General features: G+C 39.1%; 1 protein-coding gene across 8 annotated transcripts in view; it reads right to left on the minus strand.

The window, feature by feature from the left end:
• Nucleotides 1-7,350: 7,350 nt before the first annotated feature.
• Nucleotides 7,351-17,821, minus strand: part of cstf1 (cleavage stimulation factor, 3' pre-RNA, subunit 1) — a 47,098-nt gene continuing 36,627 nt past the window's right edge. For all 8 annotated transcript variants that reach the window (XM_072238611.1, XM_072238601.1, XM_072238587.1 and 5 more), the window contains one exon: nt 7,351-9,271. In XM_072238611.1, coding sequence (XP_072094712.1) covers nt 9,012-9,271 — 260 coding nt within the window. In that variant the 3' untranslated portion in view covers nt 7,351-9,011. The remainder of the gene's footprint in view (nt 9,272-17,821) is intronic.

Here is a 17,821-nt window from a genome sequence, read left to right on the forward strand (position 1 = left end):
TCACAATTATGTTCTTGGAATGAATAAAATACTTCCCATTACAGCTGATGTGATACTTAGCCATTTTCAAGAGCAAGAGAGGACTATTTTAACAAAGGAAAGAGAATGACCCTTCCTGCCCCTAAAAGATTAGGTAGTAGCCATTTAGAAATTTACAGAGATTCATTTCTGCTCAGTCTACACATTAGCACTCTGCGGTTGGAACTAAAGTGTATGATGACCCTACACACCACAGGCAGTCAAAACTGATAGGAGAACATTGTTGAAGGGCATGGCTCTACCTTTGGTACAGTTCAGATAGAAAATTTACCAAGAGGTAATGTAACAGCTAGGTAGGACCCTGGTCAGACCCCACTTGGAGTACTGTGCTCAGTTCTGGTCACCTCACTACAGGAAGGATGTGGAAACTATAGAAAGGGTGCAGAGGAGATTTACAAGGGTGTTGCCTGGATTGGGGAGCATGTCTTATGAGAATAGGTTGAGTGAACTTGGTCTTTTCTCCTTGGAGTGACGGAGGATGAGGGGTGACCTGATAGAGGTGTATAAGATGATGAGAGGCATTGATCGCGTGGATAGTCAGAGGCTTTTTCCCAGGGCTGAAATGGCTACCACAAGAGGGCACAGTTTTAAGGTGTTTGGAAGTAGGTACAGAGGAGATGTCAGAGGTAAGTTTTTTACACTGAGAGTGTTGAGTGTGTGGAATGGGCTGCTGGCAATGGTGGTGGAGGCATATTCAATAGGGTCTTTTAAGAGACTCCCGGATAGGTACATGGAGCTTAGAAAAATGGAGGGCTATGGGTACCCCTAGGTAATTTCTAAATAAGTATGTGTTTGGCACTGCGTTGTGGGCCAAAGGGCCTGTATTGTGCTGTAGGCTTTCTATGTTTCTATGTGGATACTAGCCGAATTCAGCTCTAGCAAGGCTTTAATTCTCTTCATGGACTTTTTAAAGCTTTTAGCACGGTTTATGCACAAAGACTGAAGGCAAAGCAACAATGGCTAGAGATTCTGGGAGCAATTTGGAAGGTGCAAGATGAATATAACCCAAAGATGTAGAAGTATTCTAAAGGGAAGATGACGCAACAGAAGCTGACAAGGGAAGTCACGGACAACATACAGACTAAAGAGAAGGTATATAATATAGCAAAAATTAGTGGGGAGTTAGAGGATTGGAAAGCTTTTAAAAACTAACAGAAGGCAACTAAAAAGCCATGCAAGTGAAAAGAAGAACTATGAAATTAAGCTAGCCGATAATATCAAAGAGGATACCGAAGTTTTTTTCAGATATAAAAAGAATAAATGAGAGGCAAGAGTGGATATCCAAGTGCTGGAAAATGAACCTAAAGAGGTAGTAATGGGCAACGAAAAATTGGGAGATGAACCTAATTATTTTGTGTCCGTCTTCTCCGTGGAAGACACTAGCAGGATATTGGAAATTTTAGTGTTAGGGAGCAGAAGTGAGTGTAATTGCTGTTACTAAGCAGAAGGTGCTCGGGAGCTGAAGGGTCTGACGGTAGGCAATTCATCAGAACCAAATGGACTACACCCCAGGGTTCTGAAAGAGGTAGCTAAAGAGATTGTGGAGGCATTGGTAATGATCTTTTAAGAATCACTAGATTCTGGCAATGTCACTCCACCTTAAGAAGGGGAGGTGGCATAATAAAGGGAAATTACAGGTGTTAAGTTTTGTAACTTCAAAACATTGAGCTAACTCAAAAAAAGACATGGGAGTCTGAAATGTAAGTCTAACCGTGTTTAAGCGAGATGTGCACGTATCACTTGGAAGTGTGATGATGTATGCAATTCACGTATTTATACATATAACCTGCAACAAATTATTTAAACAAATAAGAATGCCTACTCAACCAATATATATACACACACACACACAATATTACTGAAATATTAAAGACACAACACTCCTCCCTGCTTAGCTACAAACTCCAACTTAATATAGAATGCATCTCAACTATATACACAGTATACGGTATAATACAACTATTATACAGACAACCACAGCATAGCCAACTTTAAATTGTCCTTTTCAGCCTAAAGATTTAAATCACTGTGGTGGATTTCTTACTCTTGTGGTATAACATCTTTCCTGACAAGGGGGATCACTCTGCTTGGCAGGTGAGACTTATGGCTGTGAAATAATCTCAGGCTCTGATTCTGGGACCTCCTCCATGGTGGCTGTAGGAGTTCACTCTGGGACTGCAGGAAATGATTCTGACAGCCATGGCCACCATTCTTCCCTGACAATTGACTCTGCTCTCCTCAACTGATCAATGTGTCACCTCCAAATGATATCAGACACAATCCCCACTGTGCAAGAGAGTGGTCCAGTTCTGTCCTTAGTCTTTCCAAGTATGCACTTTTGACCACATCCGTAGTCCCTCGCCAGGGCTGCTGGTGCAGATGTGAAACATTGAACCTCGTTGTTTGAGAAGCCTCCAATTTGCCTCTGCTGTTGGTCCTGCATACACCTTCTGAGACTGGGTTTGAGAAGATCCAAGTGTAAGGGACCAGCGAGGAACAGCATAGCTGGTGGGTTTGCTGGCTGTGGAGTGTGCTGCATTGTGATATGCAAGGAGGAAATTGGTGAGCTTTGAGTTCAGTGTCAGTGTAGAGTGTTCTGCTGATATCGCTCATGGTACATTCTTTAGATTCTGGACAGAGCTTTCTGCCAAGTCGTTTGTAGCTGGGTGATACGGTGCAGATGTAGTTTGTCTTATTCCATTCCACTGAAACTGTTCCCAACAGACTGTGGTCCATTGTCACTAACCTTGTGTTCTGGAACACCAGTCCTTTCAAAGAGGCTTCTTGACACATCAGCAGTATGCAAGGCTGTAGTGGAGGCTATTGGAAACACTTCTGGCCAGCTGCATCCACTACTACCAATAAATATGAGCCTGTGAATGGTCCTGCAAAATTCACATGAATCCTCTGCTGGGGATGGAGAGGATGCTCTTGGCATTTTCTGGATGCATTAGCATCCCAAACAATGCATGCGAGATGCTCGATCTGCTGATTTTCTCAGGCCACCAGATAAAGCCTTGAGCCAACTCTTCATTTTGAACACACTTAGATGACCAGCATGGAGCTCCTTCAACACTTTACCTCTCAGCTTGGATGGTACAACACTCAATCCCCACGTAAGGCAACCTCCATCAAGGACAACTTCATCCCAGAGGTGGTAAGAATAGGGAAACAGGAGTGTCTGCAGCACATTCCAGCCATTTAGGGACAGTGTGGGATCTTTTCTGGTTTCCCTTTGGATTATCTCAGCCATAATAGGGAGATTTTCAATTTGCGTCAGGGAGAATATGTCAAGAGGAGTGTCTTTTTTTTGTAAATGTTTCCAGTATTGTCTTTTCCAACCAGTATTCCTATGATTAGTTGTCCTCTTGATTTCAATCTTGTAGTTATGTCCTCCAAGAAACACAGCCTGTCTCAGTGTATAATCCTTGTGTGTAAATAGCGTGACCACAGTAAGTGATGCTTGGTTTAAAGAATTCACACATTGTATCGTGATATTCTAATCTTTTTAATTGTCTTAAGGTTTTGGAAATGTTCTGTGTCATTCTTCACTCATTCTGAGTGCTTGGGCAGCCTTGCTGCACTTGGTCCACAGCTTCCTGCCAGAGTGCAGGCGCAGATGCTACTCCAAAGATAAGCCGATTATAGTGATAAAGCCCTTTGCGAGCGTTTATGGTGAGAAACACTTTGGACTCTTCTTCAGTCTCCATCTCTAGTTTTTCCCCAGAAAGGTTTGCAAAGATATCCTTTATCTTGTGCAGAGGGTATTGTTCTACTTGCAGTACCTTAAAATCACCACAGATCCTGAAGACCCATTCTTCTTGGCTACTGGAACCACTGGCTTCACAGAACTTTGGAAAGCATCCCGTTAGCCTCCATTTGATCTAGCTCACTACCTACTTTACCAGGAACGGTCTAAGGAACTGAAAAGGCTTTGCCAAATTTGGGTGCAGCATTTTCATTTAACACCCTTTTACCCCTGATATGTTTGAGTTTTCCAAACCCATCCTTGTTGCCACTGTTATGTTTTGTAACTTCAAAACATTAAACTAAATCAAAGGAAGACATGGGAGTCAAAATGTGAGTCTAATTTCATGTTTACTTTAAGCAAGGCATGCACATAACATATGCTAGCATGATGACATATGTATTTCATGTATTTATACATGTAACCCATAATGGATTATTTAAATGAACAAGAATGCTTACGCAACCAATATGGTGCCTATAAAAAGTGTTCACCCCCCCCCCCAGAAGTTTTCATGCTTTATTGTTTTACAACATTGAATCATTTGGCCTTTTTGACACTGATCAACAGAAAAAGACTTCTTCATGTCAAAGTGAAAACAGACCTCTACAAAGTGATCTAAATTAATTACAAATATAAAGCACAAAATAATTGATTGCACAAGTATTCACCCCACCCCCCACCTCCCTTTTTAGTATGACACACCAAATCATCACTGGGGCAGCCAATTGGTTTTAGAAGTCACATAATTAGTTAAATTGAGATCTGTGTGCAGTCAAAGTGTTTCAAATGATTGTAGCAAAAATACACTTGTATCTGGAAGGTTCAACTGCTGGTGAGTCAGTATCCTGGCAAAAACTACACCATGAAGACAAAAGAACATTCCAAGCAGCTCCATGAAAAAGTTTTTGAAAAATCACAAGATAAGAGATGGATACAAGAAAATTTCCAAGTCGCTGAATATCCCTTGGAGTACAGTTAAGCCAGTCAAGAAATGGAAAGAATATGGCACAGCTGTAAATCTGCCGAGAGTAGACCATCCTCAAAATCTGAGCGACAGTGCAAGAAGGAAGCTCATGAGGGAGGCCACCAAGAGACCTACGAAAACTCTGTGGGAGTTACAAACTTCAGTGGCTGAGATGAGAGAGTCTGTGTATACAACTGTTGCCCGGGTGCTTCACCAGCCACAGCTTAATGGGAGAGTGGCAAAGAGAAAGCCACTGTTGAAAAAAAACTTGCATGAAAGCTCAGCTACATTTTGCCAGAAGGCATGTTGGGAAACTCTGAAGTCAACTGGAAGAAGGTTATATGGTTTGATGAAACCAAAATTAAGCTTTTGGTCATCAGACTAAATGCTATGTCTGATGTAAGCCAAACACTGCACATTGTCAAAAACACACCATCCCTACCATGAAGCATGGTGGTGGCTGCATTCGGCTCTGGGGATGCTTCACTGCAGCAGACCCTGAAAGGCTTCTGAAGGTAGAGGGTAAAATGAATACAGCAAAATACAGGGAAATCCTGATGCAGTCTGCAAGAGAACTGTGACCTGGGAGATTTGTTTTCCAACAAGACAATAACCTCAAGTATAAAGCCAAAGCTACACAGGAATGAATTAAAAAGAACAAAGTTAATGTCCTGGAGTGACCAAGTCATAGTCCAAACCAGTTGAGAATTTGTGGCTGGACTTCAAAAGGGCTGTTCACTCATGATTTCCAAGCAATCTGACAGAGCTTGAGCAGTTTTCTAAAGAAGAATGGGGAAAAGTTGCAGTGTCCAGACGTGCAAAGCCGATAGAGACCTATCCACACAGTCTAAAAGGTGTAATCGCTGCCAAAGATGCATCTACTGAATACTAACTTGAAGGGAGTGAATACTTATGCAATCAATTGTTTTGTGTTTTATAACTGTAATTAATTTACAAACGTAAATTAATTAGTTATAAAACACAAAACAATTGGCCTAGGTAGATTGCTTAGTAGAGGTGCTTTCCCTTTGACATGAAACAGACTTCTTCTGTTCATCAGTGTAAAAAAAAGCCAAATTAAATCTACTATGATTCAATGTTGTAAAATAATAAAACATGAAAACTCCCAACAGGAGTGAATACTTTTTATAGGCACTGTAAAAGCAATTATCCAAGGCTGAGATCTTAGAAGGCATTGGTTAGATCACACTAGGAGTATTTTGAGCAGTTTATATTTTTTAAGAGATACAAAACAGTATAGGCTCTTCTAGCCCTTCAAGTTGCACTGTCCAGCAACCCCTGACAACCTCAATTTAACCCTAATGTAATCACGGGACAATTCACCTACCCTGCACGTCTTTGGACTGTGGGAGGAAATCTAAGCACCCAGAGCAAACCCATGCATTCCACAGGGAGGACATACAGAGACTCCTTACAGAAGGTCCCGAGATTGAACTCCGAGCTCTGATGCCCCGGACTATAATAGTGTCCCACTAGCTGCTACACTACAATGGCATGGCATTTTGGGCCCCTTAACTAAGAAAAGATGTGCTGGCATTGGAGAGGGTCTGGAGGAGGTTCATGAGAATAATTCCAAGAATGAAAGTGTGTAAGCTGCATTTGATGGCTCAGGGCCTGTACTCACTGGAGTTTAGTAGAATGATGAAGGATCTTATTAAAACCTACTGAATATTGAAAGGCCTAGGTGGAGAAAATGTGGAGAGGACATTTCCTATAATGGGGCACAGACTCACAATAAGGTATCCATTTAGAACAGAGATGAGAAGGAATTTCTTGAGCCAGATGGTAGTGAATATGTGAATTCATTGCCACAGAGGGCTATGGAGACCAAGTCATTGGGTATAAGTAAAGTGGGGGTTGATAGGCTCTTGATTAGTCAGGGCATCAAAAGTTACAGGGAGAAGACAAAAGAATGGGGTTGAGGGGGATAATAATCAGCCATGGAGGACAGACTCAATGGGCCGAGAGGCCTAATTCTGCTCCTATGTCTTATGGAAGAGCTCTAATTTATCTTTGAAATTCCAAGAACCACTTGTTTTGAAAACAATAGTTTCTATTCTTCTGAAAGGATCAAAGATCCCAACTAGAATTGTTAAAAATCAAGCTGTTTCCAGTTTTGTTAATCATGACCAGAACACCTTAGAAAGATATCTTTTTGGACCTATGTGATGTTTTGATTTAATTTCGTTGAAAACTAGCACTGAATAATGCAATAGTTCTTCAAGTGTTAGTCTAGATAAAGCACCCAATTTCTGCAAGGGAAATAAATTAAGAATGCTGCTAAGTAAGATGGAAGACACAACGAGGATGTTCAAATCTGCTTGGATGTCCTGTGCTTTTAAGTAGTTTTTAGCTCCTAATCCAATGATCTATATAGGTAAATGCTTATGTGTAAATATCATAGGTAAAAAAGGAACTTTGGTCTATTTAGTACTTGTTCATCACCACAATAATTATGAAAGGGTTATTCACAAATAATGGAACCTTGTATAGTATTATAACATAGAACCTTATATCAGAAGTCAGTTAACAGGAAGTTAAGGGCATTCATAATAATACAAAAGTAAACAGTAGCCAGATTTTCAAATTTATTTGTTACTGTTTAGCTGCCAACAGCATAACCATAACTTTATATGGCTGACAGGTTACAAATACATCACAAGGAAAAGTGGGAAACCCTCATAGTAATCTTGCATATTATAAATTTAGTACTTTATTAATATGAAAATAGGATCAATTTTTAGACTACCAGATGCCAATTTTGACTTAAAGCATATCAAAAATTAGTCAGGACAAGAGCATCCAAAAATAATGTAAAGATTACACTAAATTATAGCAACACTGATCATTAAGCAAATATAAGTGTACAGTCAGCATTTACACTAAATTTATTTATATTCAATAGCAAAATTCTCAGGCCATACATGGAAATGCAGAAAAGGATAAAGGCTATTCCTGCTCATCAACTTTCACACTACTTGCTTTGAATCATTTTGAGAGAGAATACTAATTTTGTACTAAGTTAGTAGCAGTTTTATGTTCTGGGGCCAAACTGATTAGGACTTACATTGGGATAATCCAAATTAACTTATTGACAGCTAGCATTTGCACACACAAGTTTGGAAATACTAAAGCAAATTAAAGCCACCATGCTCTCATTTTGTAAATTTCAGACAGATATTCCATTTTAAACAGATTTCATGCTTTGATAGTTTCCATGAAAAAATCCTGAAACAGAAACAGCCTCACATACCAGGATAAGAATATTACAGTTTAGCTATAATAGTAAATAGGATTTCAGGAATACTTAATTGTATCAACAAGAAATGTATTACTACACCCACTCAAACAGTCATCAATATCTAGTTGTCAAATTATAGATATTGTCCTTCCAGACAGGTCCTGTAAGAGAAAAATGGCTTGAACTTTACAAAACATGACAGATATGCCTAGAGTAATATTGCAAGATAATGAATTAAGATGGCTCAAGAATCAGACTAATACGCATTTTTTTTTAAACAAAGGTGTACCTCAGGTGCTCACTAGGTAAAGATAATGTCTTGCAAACTACAAACAAGGTCCCAAAGGTGATTTTCTAGTTTCAGCTTGGGTGTTTTCACTGTGATTCTCACTTGAATAAATTGTCTGTCAACATTCAGCCTACAGTTTACATATGAAGTACAGACACTATATGACAAGATGATAATGATTAACATTTTAGAAAATAATTTCAACCCACTTTAATGATATCAAGGAATCTTAAAAAAGTACACACAAAGTTCAATGCTAGAATTCTGGGCTAATTTAGTGATCTTTCACACCAGTAACTACAGCTTCCATCATTAAAGTTTGGTGTTACATCAACTACGTGATGAAAGCAATAGCCTGAGTTCTGAGATTAGAGCAACTTTAATAAACACAGAAAGTTAAGATTTTGTTTTAGTTTAAATTGCAGGAAGAAAAAATGAGAATATATACCTGTGGTTTCTCATGTAACAAAATATTGTTCTATCAGGAATAAATTGAACAAAACCAATATGGGCCAAACAGTCTATTGATTTGTGGAGACCAATCAGCATAGCACCTTAGAACTAATTGGGTAATTACCATAATGTTAACTCAAACTGAAGTTTGGAACACAATAGTGGAAAATTGGCCAAGTTGAAAAAGTTTTAATTCCTACAAACTCCCAACTCCTTCTGGCCTCTCTACATTTTTCTTCCTTTGTTGAATGTCTCAATCAGTGCTGGACCTTCTATACCAGAATCTAGCCCTGAAGTCATCACTGCACGTCATGAAACCGGGATTTGTTGGAGAATGCACAATGCAGCGAACAATATTGTTGTGACCAAGAGACAGGAGGTTCTTGCGTTCGGCTGTACGTGAATCCCAGCAACAAAGGCTAATTGTTCTTTCATCAGGGAGAAGCACATAATCTTCAGTGTGGTTGAAAACCGCCTGGGTGCGGTGAGTTTGTCTACCACTCAATCCAGCTCCTAAATGGAAAGAAATTACAAATATGAGACTGCAATCAATACTTTTTCTTTGTCTAGTTTCATTAAGATGACTGACACAAAATCCTATCCCCAATGAAACCTTTGGTCTCTTAACCTCCCAAATTGCAAGTAATTCATATTGGCCAAGAGCTCACTATTTAGATAAAGGACTATGTAGTTGATTCAGTAAAAGTGAAAATGAGTACTACAGAACAGTAAAGTTCCAAATATAATCCTAGGTCTGCACTCAAGCAGCCACACCAGCACTCAATGCACCACCCTAATCACTAGTTTTATCATTATCCTGTGGCTAGCTTGTTAATCTGGCCTTCTGGATACCACTGCAGTCAACAACCTACAGGGTCCTGGCACTTTCAGGATACCTCTAGTAGCCTGAATCTAATCCACTACTTTGTCTTCTAACTGGATATTTGTCTTCTCAAATACAAATTTTTAATTGTGACCTAACTAGAACATTATAATATGTTGGCATAGCCTTGCTGGTTGTGTGATTGTGAAGCCTAACATGTAATATGCTTTGCAAACTATTCGTTTAGGCATCTTGGAACTCCTGCCCTGATAGTATTGCAGGAATACCAGATTTCACCAGGATTGCAGAAGTTCAAAAAGGCAATTCATCACCAGTACCCAAGGGTAGAAAGTCTTGGGCAATAACTTTTGCCTTTTCGATGCAACACCCACAGCCTGGAAATTAAATTAAAATGCCTTGTAACTTCTCTAATACTGTAACTTCTCTCCCATGGCTCTTTGAAGTAATATTCCTTGACTGGATTTTTAATCCATCATATTCTATACTCATTACAAAAGGAAATTAAGTCTTCAGCAAACTAAAGTTCCAAAGTCTATAATGATTCATTCTGGCAAGATGAGGTAAATTTTACATTGACGGTAGGACACAAGAACAAAATTTTCCAGAGTTCTCATTTATTATTGCTTTGCTGAAATTCCTGCAAAGAGCTCATTACTGAGATCATTAGTTGAGAACCAGATCGATCACAGATGCAAGTTCTCTGACCATCTCAAGTAATCCTAGGAAGCATACAGAATGTCAAGGGGTTGGACAAGTGCTGTGGTGTTCACCATGCTGTTCCAGGATTACTGACAATCTCGAGCAACTGAAATCCAACCAAGTCAGCTATATTTGAGTTTCAATTTCTTTTTCATCCAATTGCCTCTAGATTTTTTTTTAAGAATTTATCCAACAATGCAGCATAAATTCAAAGCCATGTCACCAATATAAAGGCAAAACTTTAACCTCCCTTAAACTATTCAAGTCAAGTTTATTGTCATTTAACTACATTCATGTATTCAACAATATAATGTATATAGAAATCAGCTAATGTTTCTTTGAATCAGGGTGTAAAGCAAATAACACACGTAACACGATAACTTATGAAGGATAAAATCTACAAACGAATCATCCATAAATAACAAACAAAAGCGCATTAATATTAAATATTGTAAGATACGGTACAGATTAACCAGCAAGACTTCGAATATGATACAGCCGGGTGTTCAGAAGCCTAATGGTCTGGGGGAAGAAACTGTTTCTCATCCTAACCATTCTTGTTTTTCTGCATTGCAGTCTTCTGCCTGAGGATGCTGGATGGATGGGTGGGATACTTAATAATACTAAGGGGCCTATGTATGCAGCGTTCCTAATAAATATCCCTGATAGATGGTAGGTAGACCCCCATGAACCTCTCAGCTGTTCTCAAAGTCCTTTGTAGGGACATCAGGTCCAACGCTCGACTGCTCCCATACCAGATAAGAGATACAATTTGTCACGATGCCCTCAATAATGCTCCGGGTAAAACACAGTTAAGATGGGGAGGGTGGGAGCCTTGCTTGCCTCAATTTTCTGAGGAAGTAGAGGCACTGCTGTGCTTTCTTACTCAGGGAGGGACCAGTTGAGGTCATCCGTGATGTGAACTCCCAGAAACTTGGTGCACTTAACTCTCTCTACGAGGATCCATGTGATCGCAGAGGGAGATGGTTTGTCTGCACCTTCCTAAAGTCCACAATGACTTCCTTTGTCTTCTCTATGTTCAGGCTTAGGTTGTTCTTCTCACACCAATCCACCAGCCACTCCACTTCCTCTCTATACTCTATCCCTTCATTGTTCTTGATAAGACCAACTTTTGTTGTGTCATCCGCAAACTTAATGACACGGTTTGAGCTGGATCCTGTGCCACAGTCATGCCTCAGCAGTGTGAACAGTAGGGGGCTGAGTACACAGCCTGGGTGACCACAATGGTACAAGAGATGTTGCTGCCTACACAGACTGACTGTAGCCTTACTGTTAGGAAGTCCAGTATCCAATTGCAGAGGGAGATGTTGAGACCCAGCGAGGGCAGTTTCCCCATCAGTTTCTGGGATATGATGGTGCTGAATGCCAGGCTGAAGCCTGTAAATAGCAGTCTGGCATATGAGACCCCATTTCTAGGTGGGACAGGACAGAGTGGAGAGCAGAGGCTATTGCATCATCAGTGCATCGATTTGAGCTAGATGCAAACTGGAAAGGGTCCAGTGTAGCCAGGAGAAAGGCTTTAATGTGCTCCATGACAAGCCGCTCAAAGCATTTCATAATGGTTGATGTTAATGCCAGGGAGAAATATACTATCAGTCAAACTATAACAAATTACTGTACTTTTAAGAAAACTGGTCATGAAAATTTACCATCTTATAGTAAATGCTAAAATTCAATCTTCTTTTGAAATTACTAAAACAAAGTATATTAAAAACTGGAATATGAAAATATTAGGTTGAATGATGAGATTGCAGCATATCATTTTGAGAACAAACATCCCAGTCCAATATTAATGGGTAAGCACATATCTGCAGAATATCTTGTAATTACAATATTTTATTTTTAAAAAATTCATTTAGAGATACGGTGCAGAACAGGCCCTACCAGTCCTTTGAGCCGAACCACCCAGCAACCCAACGATTCTAATCGCAGGACAATTTACAATGACTAGTTAACCTACTAACCAGTATGTCTTTGGACTATGGGAGGAAATAGGGTACCGAGAGGAAATACACACGCACATGAGAAGGACATACAAATAGAGGATGTTGGAATTGAACTCTGACACCCCAAGCTGTAACAGTGCCGCACTAACCACTACGCTACTGTGACACCCAATATTAGTGGGTACTTACCAATTTACACTGAAACTTAAGTTCCATCATGTTTTAGGCTTTATGGTAAAGCTGTCGGAATCGGCATAAAGTTATTTAATCTCAACTAACCAAACGTGTAAAGCTAAATTAGCTGAAATCAATCAGCTACAAGGAGTTTCATTTAGCTTTAGTGTTCAGTTCTTAGAGATCAGCTAACAATCATGAATCCTGATCCTGCTGAAACAGGCTATGTGGTCTTTGACTGAAAATCAGGATGTGCTGTGATATGCATACCCCACTGTTAAGGAATCTGATAGCATCCGAAGTTAACAAAGTATCATGTTTTAGTTCAGTGCCACTGCTTTCTTGTGTAGATAATAATTTAAAAAAGCAGAGAATGTATGTAAAAAGGCATCAGATGAGCACTCATCTGCAACCCTTTTCAGGCATGTGTATATAACTTGTATTCAAATACAAACATCAACGTGTGTGGCACAAATCCCAAATTACTCTCTGCTTATGTTCCATACAGAAATTCGTGGATGAAATTGACCACAGTTTTTGGATCACTTTGTACAATTTAAAGATCTGACAATTAGGAACTAACATACTTTAGGATTTTGAGGAAGCCCAACTGTACATTACCAGTTGGTTTACAGATGGTCTCCAAAGTCACACCACTAGAAAAGGTAAAACATTTCAAAATTTTTGTGTGACAGCTTACGATTTGCCAAATTAATTTAATTTTAGAAAACAGTACTGATTACAGAGAAACACAGCTACATTTCTAGCTCCAGACTTTCCTATGCTTTGCAAATTTCACAACTCTCTAAATTCAGTAAGAGGACGTACATTTACAGACTATAGGATGTTCAAAAGTGCTTTACAACCAGTTGAGAAATTTTGAAGTGCAGTTACCAATGCCCAGAAAGAGCAATGACATTGACTGAGCAAATTATCATCACTTTGGTTGAGGGATAAAATACTGGCCACTACACTATGTTGTTCAAAAACTGAAGTCAATATTTTTGTGGGTTTATTCACCTGGAAGCAAAAGCATCTTTCTGGTAAAGACCTAGTAGCAAAGACATCACCTCAAAATATACTAATGCTTTATAACACAAACTACAACCTGGCATCTGTAATTCGTACCTTGAAACAGGGACCATGGGGCTCAGAATGCTCAATCTGTTCACTATGCACTGTCTATACACAGTTTTGAAACACGTCTTCTTCAAGAGGTATAAATGCTTTATTATGAAGATAATCAAAGGTAAATAATATCCAATATTTCCAAACCTCTACTGCCTATATCTTATCCACAACAAATGATTCTCCATCAGTTAAACCTGAATTATGATCTACACAGTGAATTCCTCAGATTCCTCCATGATATTTCCCCTCTTCCATTACTGTAATTTGCTCTATCTTTGCAGCTTTTCAAAATCCCTCTGATTCTGATTGCCCTAGCTTTATTTCTCTTATCTTGCCATTGACAAGTGTTCCTTCAACCATAGCCTCACTCTCTAGATTCCTACTTTAAATTCAACTGAGGGCACATTGCAACATCAATGAACAAAATTTGGTGAGATTATAAATCAAAATTACATTACAGTATTTTAAACTTAGATTCAGTCCCAGGTTTCCTAGAATACCCCTTCCCAACCTAGTTAATTCATTCATTTGTCTTTGTACTTTGTTTTTACATTCACATTGACAAATGGATTTCCTTGTTTTATATTTAAAAGCTGATTTTTTTTGGTTTAAAACTCAGATTTTCTTCCTATTTTTCCTTCCCCTTTCTATTTTCTTCCCTTTTCTGATTCCTTATTTTTTCTGAATTTTTTTTTACCAATTCTACATCTTCCCACTTTTATCCACTCTAATCTGGTCGGAAGACACTTGCCCACCTTAGAATTCATGGAGAAGTATAATGCAACCAGGTACAACAGTGAAAAGTCTTTCAACACTCCAAGATCTGCCAGTTTCTAGGAAAGGAAATGAAAATACTTACAGGAGCTCTTGGTAAAGCTTTTCTCTCAGCAACAGGCAACAGTTACCTTTAGTTCTCAGCTGTCAAACCAGACCTGTGTGTAATGCTGATCTGTACAGCAATGATTGAGCACAGGTGAGCAGGGATATTTCGACATACATATTAAGCAAAATGGTTTTGCTAAATTTAAACTGTACACTCACAATATTCCAATTATTTTGGCAGAGTCAATTCTCTAGTTCCCCACTCTTATTATCTGTTCCTGATAGAATTTTGAACATTCAGAGGCAAAGAGAAGATGAACTCTATCCTCAAATAACATTTCACATGTACAGTCAAAGAGCAATTGTGTAATTATCAAGGATAAGAAAATCGGCTGGCCTTTCCTCTTAATCCTTTGTGTCATGATATTTTTCTAACACCTTACTCCTCTCATTGACAGAGATTACAGAATCACAACCCTTATAATGTAAAAGTGTTTTCACACTGTTCCTACAATGTAAAAGTGGCATGTATTTGGCTTGTCAAGTTTGGACTCGTTCTATACAAGACCAGTTATGCCCTCTCATTTTACACATGCAACCTTTCCCTTTCAAATACTTACACAACATTTGCATGCTTAAAATTGGAAGAGACTCCACTACTAAACTTGTCAATGCAATCTAGACTGTAACAATTCATTGCATAAGATTTTCTTTTACCAATGGCCATCACTTCTATATCCTTCCCTCTATTGGCTTTCTTTATAATCTTAAATACCATTTCTCAGATCTCCTTGCAACCTCCTCCATTATGCTGGGAGAACACCACCAAGTTCTCCAGTCTATATAATATTATTAAAGTTCCTCAGCCCCTGAATTGTTTTAATAAATCTCTCTTTAGCTTCTCCAAAGCCATTGCCATCCTTCCTAAGGTGTGGTGCCTAGAGAAAAATACAGGAATCCTTCTGTGGCCCAAAATTTGTGTTTTATAAAGGTCGCACATGGTGATGTTGTGAGTTTGAGAGGTAATGTCAGTATAGCCTGAACGAATAAAGGTAGTGCACTTAGCAGATGATACCTATATTGCAGCCACCATATGTGCAGGGGCAGAAAGAATTAACATAAGAGGTGCCAATCAAGCAGGCTAATTTATCCTATTTGATGTTGAAGTTCTGAGAATCACTGAAGTTGCCCAGTTTCATCAAGTGGACTGCATCTCATCAAGTTCTTGACATGTGTTATAGTTTGGGAAAAAAACATCAGCAGGTGAGGCACTTAGAGCAACATAGAACAATTCTCACAGAAACAGGTCTTTTAACCCACAACGTTGTGCTGAACTAATAAAATTAGTAATCAAATGCTCAATTAAATGAATCCCTTCCTCATACACTATGTCCATAGCTTTTCAATTCCTGCACTTTCTTACGCCTGCCGAAGAGACGCTCCAACACCTCTGTTGTATTTGTTGCCACTACCATACCTGGCAGTACATTCCAGGCACCCGTCACTGTGTAAAAATGTGCCTTGCACACCTCCTTTGATCTTCCCTCTACCCACCCTCCACTCCCGATCTCATCTCAATTGCATATCCTCTGGTATTAGACATTTCAACCCTTGGATAGTCCTTGATCTTTCAAATATTTATCCATCTTCACCTTAAAAATATCTAATGATCTGAGCTCTACCACACTCAGGGGAAGAGAATTCAAGAGGTTCACTGGATAGACCATTCAGCCTAAATTGTGCCAATATCAATATTACTCTGTGTCTAATAGCCTCTTAACTGTACTAAACTGCCTGCATCCACTACTACACCTGGTAAACTACTGCAAGCAACTATCATGCTTTACTTTAAAAAAAACTTGCCTTTAAACTTCACCCCTCTAACCATAAAAGCATGTTCTCTGGTGTTTAATATTTCTACACGGGACAAAAAAGTTTTGGAGTGTTTATCCTATCAATGCCTCCAATAATGTTACAAACCTCTATCGTCTCCTTTCAGCCTACAACGCTCTAGAGAGAACAATCCAAGTTTGTCCAATCTTTCCTTAGTTCATACCCTCTAATCCAGGAAGCATCCTCATAAACCACTTCTGCAACCTCGCCACATCCTTCCTATAATGCAGCAAATAGAATTGCATGCAATACTCCAAGTTCTGTCAGTTTTATATAGCTGTAGAGTGACTCCCTTACCATTATAATCAACAGCCCATCAATGAAGGCAAGCATGCCTTCCTTACCACCTTAATCACTTGTCTGAACTATGGATATGAACCCTAAAATTCCTCTGTACCTCAATCCTATTAAGGGATCCACAATTAACTTTATAATTTCTCCTTTCATTTAACCTCCCAAAGTGCAACATCTCACACTTGCCCAGATTAAACTCCATCTGCTACTTCTCTGCCAATATCTGTAACTGATCTATATTCCACTGTATTCTTTGATGGTCTCACTTAAGGACTCTACCTTGTTATTTCATGATCTCATTATTTATTGCTATTTACTTAAAATTGCAATTGCACAGTTTGCTGTCCATTGACCGTTTACAGTTACTGTTCTATAGATTTGCCAAGTACATCCACAGGAAAAAGAATACAAAACTGTTGTATGTGGTGACATGTACGTACTCTGATAATAAATTTTACTTCGAACTTGGATAGTACTGTGCACTCTCCACAACTCTGCCAATCCAGGTGTTATCTGCAAACTTGCTAATCCACCCATCTACATTTTTATCCAAATCACTGATATATATCACATACAGAGATCCCAGCACTGTTCCTTGCAAAACACCACTGATCATTTTCCTCCAGCCAGAAGAAAAACAGACTTCCATACACACTGTTTTCTATGGGCAAGCCAGTTCTGAATGCAAACTCACAATTCACCCCAGATCTTATGTACCTTTATCTTCAGAAGCAACCTACCATGAGGAACCTTACAAATGCCTTACAGAAGTAATTGTAAATAAATTCCACTGCCTTACCCTCAATTTCCTTTATCACCTCCTTAAGAAACTCAAATCAACTTGTAAAGCATGACTTGCCTTGCTGATTGACCCTAGCCATGCCCTTCCAAATGCACATAAATTCAATCGCTCAGGATCCTAACAGCTAGCCTATCACTGACATAAGGCTCACAGGTCTATAATTACTTGTTTTATTCCCATTTTCTTTATTGAACAAAGGCACAACATTCAGTACTCTGCAACCTCGCTGTTGATTGTAAGGACACAAAACTTGTTCAAAGCCCAAGCAATACCCTCACTTGCTTCTTTCAATTCCAGGGTGAATTGCAAGTTTGGATATCAGGCCCTAGGGACTTATCTACCTTTTCAGATGATCCTGCTCAACTTCCTCCTTAATCTTAACATGGCCCAGCACATTAGCATGCAACACTGTCTTCACGATCCTCCAAGTCCTTCTC

The sequence above is a fragment of the Mobula birostris genome, chromosome 2 (assembly GCF_030028105.1).
Source record: "Mobula birostris isolate sMobBir1 chromosome 2, sMobBir1.hap1, whole genome shotgun sequence".
Lineage (NCBI taxonomy): Eukaryota > Metazoa > Chordata > Chondrichthyes > Myliobatiformes > Myliobatidae > Mobula > Mobula birostris.